Below are 24,669 nucleotides of genomic sequence, written 5' to 3' on the forward strand. Positions count from 1 at the left end.
TAGTGTTTTTGCTATCCGTGGAAAACATGGGTACTAAATCATTTCTATTCCTATTATTACTAAAGGTTTGAATTGAATTGTATTCATTTCAAATGGAATCAGTGCTGAATAAATATAAAGGTAAACATAATTCTGCTTCTACTTATAATATTACTTGTTTGACAAGAATCCGATAAAAGGGTTAATTTGGAGAGTGTTGTAAAGATGCTTTCGTACAATGACCTCATAGAAATGAATACCATGCAAAATTTAGAATTATATATAATTGTATATATGCAAAATATTGTGAACAAAATTTTAATTTTGTCAAAGGAAAATTTTAAAAATAACATGCCAACATGAATGGCAGAAAAAAGTATTTGCAGTGAAAACATCTTAAGCATCTATGTAATTTAGAAGACAGCCAAAACCCCACACCTAAACATTTTATAGTGTACAAAACCCCATACTTTTCATTACTAATGCAATTTGACAGTCCTGTACTGATATATTAAGGAATAACATTTGCGTTAGCTACACTATATACGAGTATATGGGTATACGTGTTAGCTGGCAAGATGTATATCAGTATTCCTAGATCATCGATGAGTAGTATCACAACATCCTATTTTAGAGAGTTATAGCTAAATCTTGGAAAAAAGGAGTACCTGTATTTTCATACCTCATTATCTGCTATTAGAAGCAATTTTACTGACCAACTGTTTTGTATAATCTTCAACACAGGCATGCTGGAATGAGTGATCACAAAGGACCATGAATAATATAACAACACTGGAGTGTGAAGTAGGTGTAGGGGGCATCTTTTTACATGTGCCACACAGCACTTAACACCAGTGCTGTAGTGACATATACTCATAAAAATCTTGAAAATGGTTGATACCTCGGAAGCAGTGAATAAACAACAATATTACATTATAATTATTGACAGTAGGATTGACTGAGTCTGTTTATGAGATTTTAAATATCTTAAAATGATCTTGATATCAGTGCCATTTATATATATATATACATCATGCAGTTACGAACAAAAATGACACCCAGTGTGATTTTAATTACCTCTGTGTTGAAGGATTGTGCCCATTTCAACATATCTCATGATAGCGTATCTTAGGTTTATTATAAATCATGGCCCTCTTGTTACTTTTCGATTCTTAATTGTGTCCTGTGTTAAATAAGTCATTTAGCTTGCTTTGTCCTCTGACACTGCTCTTGTTTGGCATGTTTCATTGTGAATATTTAGTGGCTAGTATTTTTAAGGACAGTAATGGGATAAAAACTGATTCATTATTTTGATATTTCCTTTTTATGAAGCTCAAAGGTCAAGGTCATACTATGACTCCAAAGGAAATTTTAAATAAAAATGAATTATGTTAGTGTCCGATCAACAAGTCTGTCAATTTGATGGATGAATTCAAGAATTGTTATGCATAAATATGTTGGACAAAATGACAACATGCAGAACATAAAAATTGGCTCCCTACCTCAAATGTCAAGGTCACGCTTGTAGATCAAAAGTCATGATATGAATTTTTTTAAAAGTACACAGATGTTTGTGTCTGATCAACAATAATGCCATTGAGGGATGGATTTAAGAATAATCATACATGAATTTGTTGGACATAATGACAAAATGCAGAGCATAGAAATTGGCTCCCTACCTCAAATGTCAAAGTCACACTTGTAGATCAAGTCATGATATGAATTTTTATAAAATTACACTGATGTTTGTGTCTCATCAACAATTCTGTCATTGATGCATAGATTTAAAAATTATTATGTGTAAATAAGTTAAACAAATTGGCAACGTGCAGAGCGCAAGAATCTGGTCTCTACATCAAAGGTCAAGGTCACACTTGTATTCCTAAGTCATGATATGAATTTTTTCATTAAAGTGCATTGATGCTTGTGTCTGGTCAACAATTCTGCATTTTCTGGATGGATTTTAAATGTATTTGGCATTAATGTGCAAGACATAATGATGATGTGTCATAAACATGGGTCAAGTATAAAGTTCAAGGTTACACTTGTGTGTCAAACTTGAGGATTGTGATTAGATTGTCTTCTTTTGCGCATAGCTAGAATTGTCATTCATAGATGGACTTTGAAATAATTATGAATAAATTATATGCTGCTTTTATATGCTGCTTATTAAGATGATTTGAAATGAGCAGATCTATTAGCTCAGCAGCCCAAAAGTTAAGTTCATATTTGAATGCCAGAAGTCATGATATGACAGTGAATTGGTAGTCATGTCAAGTCTATGTCTTTTTGTCTGATAATTATAGTTAAAAGTGACAGATTTTGTATTAAGTTGGTTTAAAGATATTGTTCTTTAAACAATTTGTGACGAGTCAGTAGCTAAAAGATCAAGGTCATACTAGGACTTTTAAGCTTTATAGTTCCATAAAAGTACATAAATGGTTATATTTTGAAATACCTAAGCATTATCTTCTGTGACAGTCATTATGAAAACTTGTTACTGTTTCAAAGGACAGGTTGAAAATTTAAAACATGATGGTTATACAATGTCAAAATACTACTGTTGTGTCTTATTACAAAGGTTCTAGTTGCATTTATTTGACCTAAAATATGTTTAATCTTGTTATTCATTTCTTATAATGTCAATATATTAAAAAGAAATTAAAATATTATTTTTTGTTATATTGTTACAGTCTATAACAATATAACAAAAATCTAAAAAAAATTGTTTCTTCAATATTTTGGTATTATATGACATGAATAACAAGATTAAACATATTTTAAGTCAAATCAATGCGACTATAGCACCTTTGTCTTAATATAATCATATTTTTGTCATTCATTCACAGATATTTTTTATTATTTAGAAGGATGAATATTGAAAAACTTTTTTATAGTAACCATAACTTGTGCAAGTCAAGGCCATAGTTCCTCATTTTGGCCCTGTAATATTCAATGCTGACAGTACTTATAGCACTCCCCTAAAATTCATGTCCCACATGATTGATTTGAGAATATATGGAGATCGACTATAATAAGGTTTCTGATGAATTTCTTTTGATTGTTTTATGCTATGGTAGAGAATATAACCTTTCTTAAATTAATGTATCTGTAAATTATCTGATAATCTAATAACTGAAGTGAAAAGTATTTAGTGGTATTCAACCTAAAATGGTTTCCCGGTATCGAGCACAGACTTTAGTTTCTCCGTGAAATCCGGCTTTCGACGGGAATTTACCCGGGAATTATCGTATGCCCGTCCTTTACAGAAGAAGTTGATTTTAACTGGACAAAATGTCATCTGACGCACCCAAGGAACGTGAGAAATCACGAAGCGTGTTTGATTTATTATTTGCAACAAAGGATACAGATGACGCCTCTGACAGAATTGCGTTGGCCACCTTTACTGGTGCCCAAATTGGTGAGTGAAGGTCACTGGCAAATAACTTTAGCACAAAGTGGCCCTTGCTACTTAGTAACTTACTATAATATATATATATATGTTGCATTTTGTTGGATACATTTGTCTTTATTAAGTCAAACAGTGAAGCTTTTCAGAACTGTCTTTAGGGCTGTCATTGAATATCGCGATATCGATATATCATCGATATTCATCATGTCCATCATCCGATACAATATCAATACACACTTCCACATATCGATACAAGCTGAAATTTCTTTTATTTCTGTTAGTTATTATAACTCTCTATTTTGGCTTATAGGAGAAGTCACTTTTTTCTAGTTTTCTTGTCTAACTTGAACTTTAAACTCCGTTTTCAAATGTCAGTGACAAGAATAACAGAAAAAACAAACTTTCTATTAGTTTTAGTATTTGTAATGTGTAATACAAGCATGCATACCACCATGATCCCAATTTATAACACATATATAAATGTTATTCATTGTTTCTACTGTCAAAGTTGATATATCAATGTATCATCTCGATATATCGATTCAAAATTTTCCATCAATGACAGCCCTAACTGTCTTGAATTTTACCTTGACCACTTAAGCTGTTGGGATTATTCACTTGGAAGTGGCTCTAGCTGTACGGGCCCGTACTGATAGCCAAAAGTTCTAGCTGTATGTGAGTCACGTACAGCTAGCCTATACGCACTGTTGAGGCTATAGCCGTACAGCATTTTATCAATAATAAATTAAAGCAATGATGAAGTCAGTATCTTGCACATCTTGTTACATTTTCACAAAGAATGAACATATATTTCTTCTAGATAATTTTAAGGATGATGTTTGGCTATATATATCCTGATTTTATGACAGGATTTCAGATATCTTTCAGAAATAAATTCATCTTTATTTAAAAGAGTTTTTTTGAGACAATGGAAATTATGCGTTATTTACAAGTTATTATTATTATGTAAAAATACTTTGTCATAATCAAAATTGACCTACAGACATTAATGTAGCGCTCTAATTCAATCATGAAAAACAAAAACGTTGCATCTTTTAATGGTTAGTAAACAATCAGCTTGAAATTTTCAATGCCTGCTAAAAAATGTTCGAGATATTTTTATTACTATTACAAATGTATTACTATTACATCTATATTGTCCATTGAAATGATTTAATAATGTTTCAGTTTATTTGTCTTCGTATTTTCACACAGACTTTAATTATTAATTTTAAAGTCCTCGATTTCCAGAAGAACTAAACTTCCAATCATCAAATGCTAGAAATTAATTTACCTACTGTAATTGATAAAGTTTTCATGATATTCAATTAAATCTATTTTTAGAAACACAAGTTTGCATATTCATTATTGTTTTAGGTTACATGTATTTATCTTAAAAATACTGTACGACTAGCCTCAACAGTGCCTATTGGCTAGTCTTATGTTACTCACATACAGCTAGAACTTTTAGCCAGCAATACATGCCCGTATGGCTAGCCACTGCCTATTCAATTATTGTCGTCCTTCACCTTGTAGTAGTATCACTTGTATGTATTGTATCATTTAAGGCAGTGGCTAGCCCATATTAGGTGGCTCCATATGAGTAATAAAGACATCACCAAGACAATTGGGATTAATTTCTAGTGACTTTGACAATTTGCATAGAGCTATTATTTAAATCATATTTGGTAAATTGGTTTGCATATATTTGGATAATTAAATTATATGTTGCATACATGATAATGCAAATTATGGCAACAAAATAGATTTACGAAATATGTCAGACAAGTGTTATGAATTGAGATCATCTTTTTGTTGACCTTATAATATTTTAAATTATTATCCATTTTCCTCGTAAGTTTAAAGTAAGATGCTAGTAGAGAAGTGTGTGGTTAAGATGGTACAGACTAGAGCTGACTGTTAACTTGGCTAAATATCAAAAGCAAAATCAAGGAGAACTGTTTATTTTTGGACTCAAAAATGCTTTGATGTCGCTGAAAGTCACGTGAAATATAATATGAAAACAAAAAAGATTATTCTGACAAAATACTGGTATACCATGATTATACCGCATTGGGAATTTTTACCATGGTAGCCAGTTTACCAGTAATACCCTGCACCTATATACTTTATTAGCTCGACTTTTCTATGAAAAGGGGAGCTATCCTACTCGCCCCGGCGTCGGCGTCGGCGTCACACCTTGGTTAAGTTTTTCGTACCACCCCACTTTATTTCAGAAGTATTACAAGTATGGCTTTGAAACTTACCATACTTGTTCACCATCATAACCTCCATCTACAGACAAGAGTACATAACTCTGTCAAGGTTTTTGACAGAATTATGGCCCTTTTTTGACTTAGAAAGTGTATTGAGCTTGGTTAAGTTTTTTGTACCACCTCACTTTATTTCAAAACCATTGGAGGTATTGCTTTGAAACTGACCATACTTGTTTACCATCACGACCTTCATCAACAGACAAGAGGACATAACTCTGTCAAGGTTTTTGACAGAATTATGCCCCTTTTTGACTTAGAAAATACATTGAATATGGGTAAAATCCACTTATTGCCTTAACCCTTTGAGATATGGCTTTGAAACTTACCATACTTGTTCACCATCATAACCTCCATCTACAGACAAGAGTACATAACTCTGTCAAGGTTTTTGACAGAATTATGGCCCTTTTTTGACTTAGAAAGTGTATTGAGCTTGGTTAAGTTTTTTGTACCACCTCACTTTATTTCAAAACCATTGGAGGTATTGCTTTGAAACTGACCATACTTGTTTACCATCACGACCTTCATCAACAGACAAGAGGACATAACTCTGTCAAGGTTTTTGACAGAATTATGCCCCTTTTTGACTTAGAAAATACATTGAATATGGGTAAAATCCACTTATTGCCTTAACCCTTTGAGATATTGCTTTGAAACTTTTAATGCTATTTCACATCATTACCCCCATCTGTACGCAAGAGAAGGTAACTCTGTCAAGGATTTGTTTTAAAAATTAAGGCCTTTTATCGACTTAGAATTAAATTTATTTAAGGCTCAACTCAGTTTTTTTTTCTTTCTTACCAGCCCTCTTTTGACTTAAACATTTCAAACTTTGCTGCAGTGTTCAAGGGTATCACACAATTCAGTAAAATAATTCTTCACTAAATATCTTAATGCTCATGGCCATTGTTCACTTTAAAAATACAGAGATTCTTGTATTGCCTTTTACTGCAAAAACTTTTTTTATTGGCAAGCAATAAAAAAGTCGAGCGCGCTGTCTTACGGACAGCTCTTGTATTGAAGATGATGGTTAAACAACCGAAGAAATGCAAAAAAATTGGTTGAGGGCCATTCATCTTTAGAGCAAATAAGCAGAATTATCAAATTAAAATAGTTACCAGACATGAATCGCATCAAAATTTATCAAATCTGGGTGCCTGAAATTGAATCAAATCAAACATTTGGTGAATCGTTTCAGGCTTAGCTATGTCCATATAAAATGGTGTTCCTTGCAAATCCAATAAAATTAAACTTTCTTGAATCACATGCTCTGATATGTGCTGTAATTTAAAACATTTCTAATAAAAGATTGAAAGGCCCCCATTTAGTATCCAGTCAGACTCTAATACATCACTCGGATGTCGTGGTCTCTAAAAATGACAGAAAAATTGAAAAGGATATGACAAACTTGTTTCTTTTCAGATACATAATTTTAAGACATATAAGTTGTTTATTTAATATAAGACATGAATTTAAAGAGAAAAATATTTCAATTATTATTAGCTTCACTCAGCTTGTCTGTTTTGAAGAAAAGAACAAGCTGTTGGGATCGCTGCTGCATTGTTGTTGTCGTCATGCAAAATTTTTAATGTAGTCTATTACTAAAACCATTTTTTGAAATATCAGTATATATGAAACTTGAAATACATTTGTACTTGCTTTTCATTACAAGAGGCATTTGTGAGACAAGTGGCATATATTGCTTATCATCACAAGAGGCATTTGTAAGGCAAGTGGCATTACTCTGAAAGCTATAGTTTTGAAGTTATTCCATATTTTAACTTAGATTTTGTTTTGGTCGAAATTGCCTGTTTTGTAGAATGATATTTTTAAGTGAAAGCCTTCCAAAGGTATCAATATGAAACTTCGAATATTTGTTTATGGTGACAAAGCACAGTTGTTAGACAAAGGGTCTTATTCTGAAGACTAAATTTTTGGAATTATGACCCTTTTTTTAACACAGAATTTTTGTCAAAATTGTGTATAAGTACATGTAGAAGGATTTAAAAAAGTATGGAAGATATCAACATGAAACTTTGAAAACTTTGAAAACAAAAGCAATATTTTTAGGAGTTATGTCCCTGTTTAACTTAGAATATTTATGAAAATTGATTATTGATAGTTATTGCCCTTAACAGACGAGCATTAACATCAAATGCTGTGCTCTTGTTTATTTTGCTTGTTGATTTAATGTGGTTTAAATTGGTAAATAATATGAATAACAAATAAATTAAATTAAATACTTTTAATTTCAGTGAAATTCTAAATGAACAAGCCTTTCAATATGCTAGGAATATTTGGATGTAAATAAGGATTAAATATTATTCATATAATTGCAGGAACTTGTGCTTCATTTGCTACAGTCCTTTTACATCCAGACATCAAATTTTCTCAATTGGTTGCAAGTAGAAAAATATGGGGTGTTACACAAATGGCAAAGGGCTATGCTATTGGAGGTAAGTTGAACATATTTTATTAATCACCACCAATATATTGAAATGATATGTCGGATCATCAGTCTGTTCATTCATTCAGGTCTATGCCTTAAATTTGGTTAATCTAATGTTTTTAATATCTCCAAGACTCTTTTAGAATGTTTATATGAATAGGGAGATGAGGATCACTGAGTTTCATAAATTATCCATCTAGCTTTTTAGCTAAGGTAAGCTTTTAGCATAGGTCAGTTGATTCCTGTGTCAGTTGTCCACTCACTGTCAAAAGTTGACTCTAGTGGTCATATTTTGTTTATTTTCATCCAGCGTTTTTTTTCTCTCTTCTTTGGGAATGGTGCCGGTACCATACTGATTGGGGAAAAATGCCTTATTTTTTTTTACTTAAATTTGGATTTTTTTTTAAATGCATTTTTTCAGCTACAAATAAGATAAGTCATCATGAATAAAGATAGGTAACAGCTGCCACTGTCCAGGTAGAACTATTGAGTGATGATTTATATGAATATGTTGGATTTAAATGATGTCAGAGAAATCACTTGGCCTTGTGGAAATTTTTAACAGCCATTTTGGGAATTTAAACATTGGAAATTGGGAATTTTAATGTCTATTTACTATTGGGAACAGTACCGTTTTAGGGTAGTAGTTATATAAAGAAAAAAACACTGTGATCAAACTTTGTAAATGGTTTGTGACTGTCTGATGAGTTAGTATTTAGGTCATCTTGGGTTAAAAAAAAATAAGGTAAACAAATTTGCTCACCAAATTAAAACAAAGAAATCACAATTTGGATTGATCAGCATCAAACTTTGTCAAAATAATTATCCCAGTGATAATAAGAATGAGTTTGAAGATGGGTCATATTAGATGAACAAACTAGGTCACCACATCAAATCAAAGAAAAACCTTAACATTTTATAGATATGAAGAAAAACTTTGTTCATAATAGTCTAAAGGTCACATTTAGTATTTGATCTTTCTCAGATTTTGTTAGAATGTTCATACTTATGATGTACATGTTTCTGGAATGAGTTTGAAAATGGATCATATTGGGCTAAGGACTAGGTCAGCAGATTTTATTTTAAAAAAAAACCTTGTTAACACCGTAGAGATCACAGTTTTTGAATTGATCTTCAACAAACTTTGTCAGAATGTTCATCTTGATAATGTCTCTGACACATGGGGTTGATAGTGGATTATTTGTGTCGAAAATAAGGTCACCACATAAAATTTTATACAGGTTATTTGTTGTTCTTCTTGCATGTAAAATCGAAATATATTTCGCTGAGTGAACACCCAGGACACAATATTTTTTACAATTGGCACAGCCATGTTTGAAAATATAATAGCTGGTGTTCACTAGTGAAATATATTTCAATCTTACATGCTAAACAGACAAATTTTCTATTTATTTCCAGCTTTTTAGCTCACCTGACACAAAGTTACATGGTGAGCTATTGTGATTGCTTTTCGTCTGGCGTCCGTCCTTAAACTTTTACTTTAAACAACATCTCCTCATATACCGCTTAGCCAATTTCATCCAAACTTCACAGGAATGTTCTTTTGGAAATAAAGTTTTAAAATTGTTCAAGGCATTTAATTCCATGCAGAACTCTGGTTGCCATGGCAACTGAAAGAAAAATACTTAATAAATCTTCTTATAGAAAACCGAAAGAGCTAGAGCTTAAATATTTGACATGAAACATCGTCTAGTCAGTGTCTACCAAGTTTGTTCAAATATATGCCCTAGGAGTCAAAATTGGCCCCGCCCCAGGGTGTCATTGACTTTCCTTATTTGTATATAGTAAAATCTTAAAAAATCCAAATAGCTAGAGCTAAGATATATAGCATGAAACATCTTCTAATGGGTGTCTACTAAGTTTATTCAAATAAGGGCCCTTGGGTTAAAATTGGCCCCGCCCCGGGATTCATTGATATTCCTTAAATGTTTATACTAAAAACTTAAAAAATCTTCTTTTAAAAAACCCAAAGAGCTAAAGTTTAGATCCTAAGCAAGAAATATCTTCTAGTGAAAGTCTACCAAGTTTGTTCAAATAAAAGCCCAGGCGTCAAAATTGGTCCCCCCCCCCCCAGGAAGGGGGGTCATTGTTTTTCCCCTCATGTATATAGTAAAAACTTAAAAAAAAATCTTATAAAACCCCCAAAGAGATAGAGCTTAGATATTTATCATGAAACATCTTCTAATGGGTGTCTATCAAGTTTGTGCAAATAAAAGTCTTTGGGTTAAAAATGGCCCCGCCCCGGGGGCCTTTATAGAGGTGAGCGATTTCAGGGCCATCATGGCCCTCTTGTTTAGTGATTTTAAGTCATTTTTACTGATTTTGCCGCATAACATATCTCAAGTTCTTCTACATGGTGTCATCATATCATGACATCACAGTACCAATTTGAGTTCTGTAAAATTTCTGGAATTTTGTTACATTTTTAACGCAATGTATGCAGTTATTAGCTCGACTTTTCTATGAAAAGGGGAGCTATCCTACTCGCCCCGGCGTCGGCGTTAGCGTTGGCGTCACACCTTGGTTAAGTTTTTCGTACCACCCCACTTTATTTCAGAAGTATTACAAGTATGGCTTTGAAACTTACCATACTTGTTCACCATCATAACCTCCATCTACAGACAAGAGTACATAACTCTGTCAAGTTTTTGACAGAATTATGGCCCTTTTTTGACTTAGAAAGTGTATTGAGCTTGGTTAAGTTTTTTGTACCACCTCACTTTATTTCAAAACCATTGGAGGTATTGCTTTGAAACTGACCATACTTGTTTACCATCACGACCTTCATCAACAGACAAGAGGACATAACTCTGTCAAGGTTTTTTGACAGAATTATGCCCCTTTTTGACTTAGAAAATACATTGAATATGGGTAAAATCCACTTATTGCCTTAACCCTTTGAGATATTGCTTTGAAACTTTTAATGCTATTTCACATCATTACCCCCATCTGTACGCAAGAGAAGGTAACTCTGTCAGGGATTTGTTTTTAAAAATTAAGGCCTTTTATCGACTTAGAATCTTGGTTAAGTTTTTTGTACCAGTCAACTTTTTGACTGAACTGGTTGAGATATTAAATTGAAAGTTGGAAATACTTGTTTACCATCATGGTCCCAAACATGGGCAGGAGAAGGTAATTCTGTTAAGGATTTTATTTGAATTATGGCCCTTTTTGACTTAGAAACTCAGTTAAAATTTTCATTCTTGTCCACTTGTTGACCTAACCATTTGAGATATTACTTTGGAAGTTGGAGTTCTTATGTGCCATCATGAGACCTATCTGTAAGCAAGAGAAGATAACTCTGTGAAAATGTTTCTTGATTTGTACTTAGAAATTCCTAGTTAAAGTCTTGTGTGCCCTTAACTGTCAAAGTTTTGTTTTATAGGCAAGCACTAAAAAAGTCGAGCGCGCTGTCCTTCTGACAGCTCTTGTTTACTTGCTTCTCCTAAAGAAGCAAAATTTACGTACAACAGAATTATTTCCTGTTGAATTGATTCCATTTAGCTGAGACATACTATTTTTATCCATATTCAAATATAGTCTGGCTACAGTGAAAATTATCAAATATGATTTCACTTTGATAATTATCAAATATAATTTCACTTTGAAAATTATCAAATATAATTTCACTTTGAAAATTATCAAATATAATTTCACTTTGAAAATTATCAAATATAATTTCACTTTCCACTGCAAAGCATGAAATAATGTACATGTAACTAATTGGTTAATATTAGGGGATCATACATGTTTTTCACGAATATGTCTTGATTATATGTTTACTTCCTTGTAGGATTATCAGGATTTCTGTATATGTGGACAGTAAAAAAGTTTAGTGAACTTCGAGGAGGCAAAGATGATGGGTTAAATCATTTTCTTGGTGGTTTTGGTGTTGTTGCACCATATGCGGCAGTTTATAGTAAGTATGGTTATTATATGTTTAGATTATTAGCTTGTGGCATTTTCTAGTAGATCTCAATATCATGCTTTACCTACCTTTGTTTAGAAAATTTATGACACTTGCATTCCTGTGAGTGATCTGTACTAGTAGAGCATTAATTGCCCTCAGGCTCTGGAGCTTTACATATGAGCCTTGTCACGACAAAACCAACATAATGGGTTTGCGACCAGCATGGATCCAGACCAGCCTGCGCATCCGCGCAGTCTGATCAGGATCCATGCTGTTCGCTATCAGTTTCTCAACTTGTAAAAGGGTTGGTAAGCAAACAGCATGGATCCTGGTTGGTCTGGATCCATGCTGGTCGCAAACCCATTATGTTGGTTTTGTTGTGACGCGGCTCAATTATAAGCAACATCTTAATGTTCAATCATATTCACAAAATAGAAAAGAATTGGTAAAGAACATCCAAACCACAAAATTTGTAATTGTTTCTGGCTCTGTTTGATTGAGCCTTTTCGTGGACTGTACTGAAAAGTGCAAGCTATCGTCCATGCCCCCTAGCACAGATTGAAGCAGATTTTAACATTTTTAGCTCACCTGAGCTAGCTGAGGTTTTAGGGTCGTCTGTCCACATTTGTTTGTTAACACTCTAGTGGACACATTTTTGCCTTAATCATCATCAAACTTTGTCAGGATGCTTGTCTATGAAATTGCTTACATAAGTTTAAACATAGGTCATTCGGATGAAAAACTAGGTCACAGGAGCTAAAAATAGTAAAATCTTCTTAACACTCTAGTGGCTGCAGTTTTGATACAAATATCCTGGAAATTGGTCTGAAAATTTGTTGTGATGATTTCTAACTCAAGTTCGAATATGGGTCACCTGGGGTCAAAAACTAGGTCACACTGCCCAAATATTGAAAAACCTTGTTAACACTCTAGTGGTCACATTTTTAGCTTGACTATTCACAGAATAATCGAGCTAATGCAGTCACCCATTTGTTGGCATCGGCGTCCCTGTGGTTAAGTTTTTGCGTGCAAACTGGTATCTCCATAACTACTGAAGGGAATGGATTGAAACTTCACACACTTGTTCTCTGTGATTATCTAACATGATTGGCACAAGTCCCATAACTCTGATGTGCTTTTTTACATAATTATGGCCCTTTTTCGACTTAGAAATTCTTGGTTAAGCAAATATCTCCATAACTACTAAAGGGTTTATGCCTTTTTTGGAACAATTTTATGCATTTTATAATAATAATAATAAAGCAGTGATTAACTCGATAAAACATCTTAATAACAAGCCTTTGTACCATCTGGACAATTTTATGTATTCATATAGGTTAGCATTATTATACTCAATGAAACACACTTGTGACAACTTTTCGAATAGTCGAGTGTTACTGTCCTCCGACAGTTCTTGTTTAATTGTCATCAAACTTAGTCAGGATGCTTGTCTAGTTAACTGCTTAGATAAGTTTAAACATGGGTCATTCGGATGAAAAACTAGGTCACAGAGCTAAAAATAGAAAATCTTTTTACTCTCTACTGGCTACTGTTTTGATCCAAATATCCTGGAAATTGGTCTGAAAGTTTGTTTTGATGATTTCTAGCTCAAGTTTGATTATGGGTCACCTGGGGTCAAAAACTAGGTCACACTGCCTAAATATGGAAAAACCTTGTTAACACTCTAGTGGTCACATTTTTAGCTCGAATATACAAAGTATATGGAGAGCTGTCTTCCTCCCCCCGGCGTCTGTGTCCTCGTCCAGATTTCAGATTAAAGTTTTGGTGCAGTAAAATATTTTTCACTATAACTTTTTCATTTCTTAAGGTATCAACTTTAAACTTCAAATATATGTTCCTTATCATCAGTCACATCTTATGTGATAAAGTTCATAACTCTAACACCAATATTTTCAAATTTATTTCCCCTTGAACTAAAAAATTTCCTTAAAAAATATAATTTTTTACTATAACTTTTTCATTTAACTTCAGACTTCAAATATATGTTTTTTAACAACAACCACATCATATTCGACAAGGCTCATAACTCTAGCACCAATATTTTCAGATTTATCTCCCCTTGAACTTAGAATTGTCCTTAAAAATTATTATTTTTTACTGTTTCTTCTTTATTTCTTAAGCGATCAAATTCATACGTCAAATATATGTTCCTTATCATGAACCACATCTTATGTGACAAGGCTCATAACTCTAGCACCAATATTGCAAGAATTATATCCCCATTAACTTAGATGTTTTTTACTTGAAAAAAGTTATTTTTTACTATAACTTCTTTAGTTTTAAAGGTATCTACCTCAAACTTCAAATACATATTCCTTATGATCAATCAGATCTTATGTGACAAGGTTCATAACTCTTGAAGCAGTATTTTTATCTCCCTTTGAACTTTAATTTTTTTGTAAGAAATATAACTTCTTTATTTTTATATGCCCGAAAGGGCATATTATGTTATACCCCCTGGCGTCCGTCTGTCTGTCCGTCCGTCCGTCCGTCCGTACGTCCGTCCGTCCGTACGTCCGTCCGTCCGTTAGCAATTTGGTTTCCGGAGCATAACTTAAGTTCCATTTGGCCCACAATGTTAAAACTTCATAGGATGATTGTCCATATTGGGTAGAAGACCCCTATTGATTTTGGGGTCAAAAGGTCAAAGGTCAAGGTCACTATTACCTTAAAACTGAAAACGGTTTCCGGAGCATAACTTAAGTTCCATTCGACCCACAATGTTCAAACTTCATAGGATGATTGTCCATATTGGGAAGAAGACCCCTATTGATTTTGGGGTCACAAGGTCAAAGGTCAAGGTCACTATGACCTTGATACTGAAAACAGTTTCCGGAGCATAACTTAAGTTCCAATTGGCCCACAATGTTCAAACTTCATAGGATGATTGTCCATATTGGGTAGAAGACCCCTATTGATTTTGGGGTCAAAAGGTCAAAGGTCAAGGTCACTATTACCTTATAACTGAAAACAGTTTCCAGAGCATAACTTAAGTTCCATTCGACCCACAATGTTCAAACTTCATAGGATGATTGTCCATATTGGGAAGAAGACCCCTATTGATTTTGGGGTCACAAGGTCAAAGGTCAAGGTCACTATGACCTTGATACTGAAAACAATTTCCGGAGCATAACTTAAGTTCCAATTGGCCCACAATGTTCAAACTACATAGGATGATTGTCCATATTAGGTAGAAGACCCCTATTGATTTTGGGGTCAAAAGGTCAAAGGTCAAGGTCACTATTACCTTATAACTGAAAACAGTTTCCAGAGCATAACTTAAGTTCCATTCGACCCACAATGTTCAAACTTCATAGGAAGATTGTCCATATTGGGTATAAGACCCCTATTGATTTTGGGGTCACAAGGTCAAAGGTGAAGGTCACTATCACATTGATACTGAAAAATATGTTTCCACGCATAACTTAAGTTCCATTTGACCCACAATGTTCAAACTTCATAGGATGATTGTCCATATTGGGTAGAAGACCCCTGTTGATTTTGGGGTCAAAAGGTCAAAGGTGAAGGTCACTATTACCTTGATACTGAAAACAGTTGCTGGAGCATATGTTAAGTTCCATTTGGCCCACAATGTTCAAACTTCATAGGATGATTGTCCATATTGGGTAGAAGACCCCTATTGATTTTGGGGTCAAAAGGTCAACGGTTAAGGTCATCCTTACTAAAAAAATACTTTCGGGCATATAATGCTCCGCCTAGCGGTGCTCTTGTTTAAGATATTTTCTTCAAACTTCAAATATATATTTCTTATCATTACACACATGTTGTGTGACAAGGTCCATAACTCTAGTGTGACTATTTTTAGAATTATTCCCCTTTGAACTTGGAATTTATGTTAACAACTATACTTCTTGTCATAAAAAGAAATGTATTTATAACATAATTGATTTTTATATGCCCCAAAGAATTCCTGCAAATTATGTTATATCCCCTGGCGTCCGTCTGTCCGTTAGCAATTTGGTTTCCAGAGCATAACTTAAGTTCCATTTGGCCCACAATATTCAAACTTCATAGGATGATTGTCCATTTTGGGTAGAAGACCCCTATTGATTTTGGGGTCACATGGTCAAAGATCAAGGTCACTATTATCTTAAAACTCAAAAACAGTTTGCAGAGCATAACTTAAGTTCCATTTGGCCCACAGTGTTCAAACTTCATAGGATGATTGTCCATATTGGGTAGAAGACCCCTATTGATTTTGGGGTCACAAGGTCAAAGGTCAATATTACCTTAAAACTGAAAACAGTTTCCACAGCATAACTTAAGTTCCATTTGGCCCACAATGTTCAAACTTCAAAGGATGATTGTCCATATTGGGTAGAAGACCCCTATTGAGTTTAGGGTCACAAGGTCAAAGCTCAAGGTCACTGTTACTTTAAAACTGAAAACAGTTTCCGGAGCATAACTTAAGTTCCATTTGGCCCACAGTGTTCAAACTTCAAAGAATGATTGTCCATATTGATTAGAAGACCCCTATTGATTTTGGGGTCACAAGGTCAAAGTCACTATTACCTTAAAACTGAAAACAATTTCGGGAGCATAACTTAAGTTCCATTTGGCCAACAACGTTCAAACTTCATAGGATGATTGTCCATATTGGGTAGAAGACCCCTATTGATTTTGGGGTCGCAAGGTCAAAGGTCAAGGTCACTATTACTTTAAAACTGAAAACAGTTTCCAGAACATAACTTAAGTTCCATTTGGCCCACAGTGTTCAAACTACATAGGATGATTGTCCATATAAGGTTGAACACCCCTATAGATTTCTGGTCAAAGGTCATGGTCACTATTGTCTTAAAACTGAAAACAGTTTCGGGAGCACAACTTAAGTTCCATTTGGCCCACAATATTCAAACTTCATAGGAAGATTGCTATTTGAAGGAGGTAACACTTTATTTAATTCCCATGTTTTACAAATGCGTCATCCTAACCTTACTAAAAAAAAAAAAAACACTTTCGGGCATATAATGCTCCTCCTAGCGGTGCTCTTGTTCTTTCATAGTTTTGTCTCCCTTACTACGTCCATTATTTTATTAGTCGAGCTTTGCTGTCTCCTGTGACAGCTCTTGACTCAATTGTCATAAAACTTTGTCAAGATGCTTGTCTAAGACTAAGTAATTGCTGGGATGCGTTAGATGGGTCAGGTGAGCGATTTAGGGCCATCTTGGCATGAAGTGGTCAAATATTTTGAATTCAAAAATATCGGCATGTGTTATGTCTTTAAATGCTTATGTATTGTTTTCTTTACTTTTTAAACTTTTTGAACCAATTAAGTGTTTGTAAGAACACACAAGATTCTATTTAGTATAAATTCTGAATGTATTAGTCAAGATATATTAACGCCGTTTAACAACTCTCTCTCTTTACCTTCCCTTAACATTCTTCCTATTCTCATAGGGAGCATCATTGAACTAAAGATCTTTATATTGTAGAACGAAATTTGACATTCTTCATGCTTGGTGGATTTTTTGCTGGAATTATTGCAATGTCGACTAAAACTTTTGCACAGATGGAATATACAAGAAATTCATATATGGATCCAGATAGGCAGGTTGACCAGTACACACGGTATCCAGAAATTTTTGTTGCTTATCATGTGCGAAAGGAGCGACATGAAGCTAAGCAAAGACTTAAAGAGCTCAACGAGACTTCATAAAATCTTCAACCAAATTTTACTGTTAATATGATAGAGACATTAAGTTTTGAACAGTTGGAAGAAAAATTGATTTCACAGAGGTGTACTGTTGACATTTTGGTATCTTAGTTACAAGTATGTCTTATACTAAAACAAAAACTGATTGCTACATGAATGTTTTACTTTCTCAGTAAAGGATTTGCTTGTTTTAAATTGTTTGTTTTTATTTAAAAGTAAAGGAAAAAATTCAAAAATCTTCTTCTCAAAAAGCCATGTTCTTATTTAAAAGTAAAGGAAAAAATTCTAGCCAAAGAGCTAGAGCTTAGATATTTAGCATAAAACATCTTCTAGAGGGTGTCACCAAGTGTGTTCAAATAAAAGCCTTGTGGTCAAAATTGGCCTGCCCCAGGGGCTCATTGGTTTTTGTGTTGGCTCCACAAATTAGTGGCGACATATAGGGATCACTTCTCCGCCATTCTTTAGTCTGTCTGTCTGCTCATCACAGACTACTCCTCAACAACTACTTGTGCAATTTCATCCAAACCTTACAGGAATGATCATTACTAAGTCTAGTTGTACAAATTGTCAGCATTTTGCGGTTCAATGATTTTTTTTCAGAGTTATAGCCCTTTAATGATCTTTATTTTTATGCTCCCCAAATAGAGAGCATATAGTCGCCTTTTTGTATGCCTGTACATCTGTTTTGTGATCATAACTTGAAAAATTTGTTTAAACTGCACACAGTGTTATAGAGCATTGATGTGGAGTACCATTTTTGTCCCTTTTTATACGCCCGTTTGAAAAACGGGACGTATTATGGGAACGCCCCTGGCGGTCGGGCGTGTGGGCGGCGTCCAATTTTGTCCGGAGCATATCTCCTACATTTATGGAGGGATTTTAATGAAACTTCATAGAAATGTTCACCACTATGAGGAGCAGTGTCGCGCACATGAACCAGGTCTCTAGGTCAAAGGTCAAGGTCACACTTAGAGCTCATTGAAAAATGCTTGTCCGGAGCAAAACTTCCACATGTATAGAGGGATTTCAATATTACTTGGCACAAATGTTCACCATTGTGAGGCGGAGTGTCGCGTGCAAGATTCAGGTCCTTGCGGCCAAGGTCAAGGTCACACATAGAGGTCAAAGTTCAGATAAAAATATGAAGATGTGTATATGGACCATTTAGTCATCATTTATTGAGGGATTGTAACACAAATGGTCATTATCAAGACTATGGCTGTGATACATATAATTTAGGTCAATATATACAAGGTCAAGGTCACTAAAGATGATGAAATATCCAGATTTTGTAAATAGAATTTAATCAAAGGGCGACAACAAAGTTATTACTTTGTTCATAAATGACTTACACAATTACTCCCCTTGATTTACTTTCACTTTCAATTCTAAAAATAGAATTTAATCAAAGGGCATAAAATAATCCTCTTTCTTGGACTTGAGTATGTTCTAAAGAATGTAACATTTATTTACACATGTTTCATTCATTGGTCAAGATTCTTAACTGTGATAACTATAGTGTTCTGTAGACTTGGTATTTGTTCATAAAGATCATACAGTAATTACCTTATCAAATGTAAATACTTTCTCATAGAAATTTAATTATATTTTAATTTTCAAGTAAATATCAGTTCAGCTCTCCTACATGTATGGAGGGATTTTCATGAAACTTCATAGAAATGTTCACCACTATGAGGAGCAGTGTCGCGCACATGAACCAGGTCTCTAGGTCAAAGGTCAAGGTCACACTTGGAGCTCATTGAAAAACGCTTGTCCGGAGAAAAATTCCACATGTATAGAGGGATTTCAATATTACTTGGCACAAATGTTCACCATTGTGAGGCGGAAAGTCGCGCTTAAGATTCAGGTCCTTGCGGCCAAGGTCAAGGTCACACATAGAGGTCAAAGTTTAGATAAGAATATGAAGATGTGTATAGGGACGATTTAATCATCATTTATTGAGGGATTGTAACACAAATGGTCATTATCATGACTACGGCTGTGACGCATGTACTTTAGGTCAATATATGCAAGGTCAAGGTCACTAAAGATGGTGAAATATCCAGATTTTGTCTGGAGCATATCTCCTACATGTATGGAAGAATTTTTATAATACTTTATGGAAATGTTCACCACCATGATATGTATTGCTCCATGCATGATCCAGGTCTCCAGGTCAAAGGTCAAGGTCACACTTAGAGCTCATTGAAAAACGCTTGTCTGGAGCAAAACTTCTACATGCATAGAGGGATTTCAATATAATTTGGCACAGATGTTCATCATTGTGAGGCTGAGTGCCGTGCATAAAATTCAGGTCCCTGCGACCAAGGTCAAGGTCACACATCCTGTGCATATCTTCCCTACTGATTTGTTTTAAGGTTCATTTAACAACACAGTGCCAAGGATAAAAACTTGCTTGCTAGATAACACTTATCCATAATGCCCCCATCTCCAACTAACGCTTTCGTAAACGGGCGTATTTTGTGACTATGGCACCCTTGTTAAGTTTTAGAAAAATCTTGTCCAGAGCATATTAAGCTGAAAACCCTTGGACATAATTTGTTTAAACTGCACACAGTGGAAAGGGGCATAGCAACCATTGACTTCCATCATAACCACTGACTTTTCATAGCAACCACTGACTTTCCATAGCAACCACTGACTTTCCATAGCAACCACTGACTTCACATGGCAGCCACAAACCTCTTTAGCAACCACTGACTTTCCATAGTAACCAGTGCCTTTCCATGGCAGCAATCGTCTACATAACAACCACTGATCAATAATGCAACCATTGACAATCCATAGCAACCATTTACTTCCAAAACAACCACTAAACTTGCCATGGAAATCAGTGACATCCATAGCAACATGTGAATTAACACAGCAGCCATTGACTTTCCATAGCAAGCATTGACTTTCATAGCAACCAGTGACTTTCCTTAGTAACCATATACTTTCCATAGCAACCAGTGGCTGACATAGCAACCATTGACTTTCCATAGCAACCACAGACTACTTTAGCACCCAATGACTTTTTAGCTCACCTGTCACAAAGTGTCAGCTTTTGTTATCGCTTTTCATCTGACGCTGTCCGTCTTTAAGCAACATCTCCTCATTAACAGCTAAGCCACTTTCATCCAAACTTCACAGGAATGTCCCTTTGGTGGTCACCTTTAAAAATTGTTCAAAGAATTTAATTCCATGCAAAACTCTTGTTGCCATGGTACCCGAAATAAAAAAAAAAACCTTAAAATTTCCTCTTAAGAAACGCAAAGAGCTAGAGCTTGGATATTTAGCATGAAACATCTTCTAGGGAGTGTCTACCAAGTTTCTTCAAATAAAACCCCTAGGGTCAAAATTTGCCCCACCCCAGTGGGTCATTGATTTACGTTATATGTATAAACTAAAAACTTAAAAAAAACCTTCTTTTACAAAACTCAAATAACTAGAGCTTAGATATTAAGCATGAAACATCTTTTAGTGAGTGTCTACCAAGTTTGTTCAAATAAAAGCCCTGGGGTCAAAATTGGCCCTGCCTAAATATTATTTACACGCTTACTATGAAACGTTTCTTTTTTTCTTTCACTTCATGGTTTCCGGACAATAATTAAGGTTTGGAATGAGCTATTGTAATCAAACTTGGTATATACCAACCTTATGTGGAAACCCTGGTTGGTATTGCATTTGGACCCCTTGGGGTCAAGGTCATCGTTTCTTACAATAGAAAAACGATTTTCGGACAATAACTAGAGTTAGGAATCAAACTTGGTGTATAGCAAGACCCCGGTTGGTTTTGCATTTGGACCCCTTGGGGTCAAGGTCACCATTACTAAAAATAGAAAATTTGTTCCAGACAATAACTAGTTAGGAATGAAATATTGTAATCAAGCTTGGTGTATATCAAGATTATTTGGAGACCCCAGTTGGTATTGCATTGGACTCCTGGGGTTAAGGTCAAGGTCACCGTTACTAAAAATAGGAAAATGGTTTCCGGTAGGAATGAGATATTGTAATAAAACTGGGTTTACTCCCTTAAAACGCGAGTAAAACAATTATTTCCTCATCAAAGCCGTCAAACTGTGATTATCCGAGATATTAAAAAATCAGAAAGTAGACCTAATAAATTCTTTACACTGAATATATAATTAATATAAAGCAAGACACAAGTAGGAATATGGCTTATTATTGGTAGCAGTTATTGACAATTCATTTCAAAAGCTAATATATCGCCTGACGTGTGTTATACGTCGTCGCTTTCATGGAGTAAAGCATTCGTCGAATTGTAAAATCAGTTCTATATGCACTAGAAATAAAGAACATCGAAGAACTAGAAAAATGATGAAAGCTATATCTATCTCTCGGAAAGCATCCTGAAACGAAAAACTTATTAAAACTTTAACAAATCCAATCTATATTTAACAAAACTTGTCAGTTATGAACTGTTCTAATTAAGACAAAATTTAAATACTAAAAAGATATGTTTCGCTACCAAATGTAAAGCCTCGAATGGCCTTAAACACGCCGAGTTGTGCTTTTGTAGAAAACGAGCATTTTCCCGCCAATATTCATACGCTATATGAATATGCAAAACATAAGCAGGCGATATTGAAACGGAAATAATTATATGTATAGCAAGTTCATATGAAGACCCGGTTGGTATTGCATTTGGACCCCTCGAGGTCAGAGCCACTGTTACTAAAAATAGAAAAATGGTTTCCGGACAATAACTAGAGTTAGAAATGAGATGGTGTAAATCAATCTTATATGGAGACCTTGGTTGGTATTGCATTTGAACCTTCTGGGGTCTAAGTCACCGTAACTACAAATAGAAAAATGGTTTCTGGACAATAACTAGAGTTAGGAATGAGATATTGTAATCAAAATTAACAACAATATTTAACTGACTTGCAGAAGAAAACCCCATCAAATTCCATCAGAAACTAAATAAGTTATGACATAATCAATTATAATGGCCATTTACAGTCCAAGGGAGAGAACTGTGATGGACCTCGCACTGATTTTTCAGCATGCAAATTAAATTAACTGAATAAGTAGTTCTATACACACAAGATATATCCAATATAATTGAATACAACTTATTGAGAGTTTAAAAGAGTTATTCTAACCAATTACAACATAAGATTCTTTGATAATATAGGAAAAAAACAACTTTTATAGCCAATAAATGAAAATATCACTAAATAGCAGGAGTTATCTGCTCTCCCCTTTATAAACAAATATTTATATATGACTTATATGACACTATGATATGTTTTAAACTTAGTTTGTGTAAATATAATCATATGAAAAGTGCTGTGATAGGTCTACAATGTTAATAAATTCTAGAAAATGTCCTTAAACTACTTTATTTAATGATTATTAGTAGTATAGGGGTCTCTTTAGCGTCACGTCTGCGCATGCGCGGCGGCCATATTGGATTTTTTATTTAGAATGACATCAATTGTTTCTATTTGAGAATGTGATCATCCGTCTATTTTTAGAAATCTATTTTTAATCTCCGCGGAAGTATACGGAGCTGACTCGTATACACGATTTGGGGCTTGAATCGCGGACATTGAGGGTCAGGTCCTCGGCCCTAGACGGAGAGATAATTACCATTATGAACAGATAAAAGAAATGTTTGTAAAATAGATACGTAACTTAACATTTTAATTTATAAAAAATAGTTTTTTGATAGGTTCAAAATAATATTGATACAAAATATAACTCGTTTACTTACCTACATTTAGTAAGGAAATGACTGTCATAGCGTAACGTTCTTGTAGACTGCGCATGATCTATTTTTAGTCGCGGGTATTTCACAACCACCAGGAGCTATTTCATCAGCCCCACGCGGGTGTCAATGAAAGAAAAAGGCATTAAGTACAGTCGCCGCTCAGTCTAGATTCACAATACCTAGCGGCACTATGTTGAACAAAAACCCTTTATCCCTTCGTTACTAAATATAACTTTTTATTAATCACAAAAGAATCTATTATCCTTTCAAACGCAGCGACCGTCAAGTACAGTCGCCACTTAGTCTAGATTTACAATACCTAGCGGAACTATGTTGAACAAAAACCCTTTATCCTTCGTTACTAAATATAGCTTTTCATTAATCACAAAAGATTAATAGAATTGACGGACCTTTTCTCTTCGCATGCATTCACAAATTTACGCCTTTAATAATATCGTACTCCCCTTAATTAGGTTCCTTTCAAGTGCATACTACGGTCAACTGATTGCATATTTTAAAACATAGTTGCCCTTAACAACTTGTCAAATTTTGTGATTTTTATGAACACTTCAAATTCCCGTTTTTTTTTTTTACGAAAATTGATTTTGAATGAATACACTTATGTATACGAAAGTTGTAAACTGATTTTGAATGAATAACTTATGTATAAGAAAGTTGTAAACTGATTTTAAATGAAAATTTATAATACATTTAAGCTATAAACCGGTTTTTTATCGTTTGGGCAACCGTTTACGCTCAAAATTTTCCGAGATAAAGTCGTTAATAAGATAGAATGAACCGAAAAGCTTTTCGTTTTGAAAACCGGGGGTTCTCGATTCGATTTTCAGGCCGTTTTTGAGTTATGACGCAAGAGCGATTTTTTAAAAAACCCTAAATTGCGAAAGTCAATAAAAACGTTAGAACTTTTTATCAATCGATCCGTCTCGTCGCGCTAATTTAAGAAAATATATAGTTTTTATGGGTTTATCTTTTACCGTTTTCGAGTAATTCGAAGTTTAAAGTCACCGGAAGTGACGTCACGAAAATTTCAAAATCGATTTTTTCCGTTATTTCTTGACCGAATATACTCTTGTTTTGGTATCGTTGGAAAGCATTTTTACCACACCTGTTACCGGACCCTATTCAAAAAGCCATTGGACCGGAACTGAAATCACTGAAAGGTAAAA

At 34.3% G+C, this 24,669-nt stretch overlaps 1 protein-coding gene across 1 annotated transcript; it reads left to right on the forward strand.

The window, feature by feature from the left end:
• The first annotated feature begins 3,184 nt into the window (after positions 1-3,184).
• Positions 3,185-17,937, forward strand: LOC132727831 (uncharacterized). The gene is made up of 4 exons (XM_060713418.1): positions 3,185-3,400; positions 8,007-8,123; positions 11,931-12,056; positions 17,522-17,937. The coding sequence occupies exons 1-4, from the start codon at positions 3,274-3,276 to the stop codon at positions 17,743-17,745; spliced, it is 594 nt and encodes a 197-aa protein (XP_060569401.1). The 5' UTR covers positions 3,185-3,273; the 3' UTR covers positions 17,746-17,937.
• The last annotated feature ends 6,732 nt before the right edge of the window (positions 17,938-24,669 follow it).

Source organism: Ruditapes philippinarum, unplaced genomic scaffold, assembly GCF_026571515.1.
Source record: "Ruditapes philippinarum isolate M1 unplaced genomic scaffold, ASM2657151v2 ctg9797_1_1_1_1, whole genome shotgun sequence".
NCBI lineage: Eukaryota > Metazoa > Mollusca > Bivalvia > Venerida > Veneridae > Ruditapes > Ruditapes philippinarum.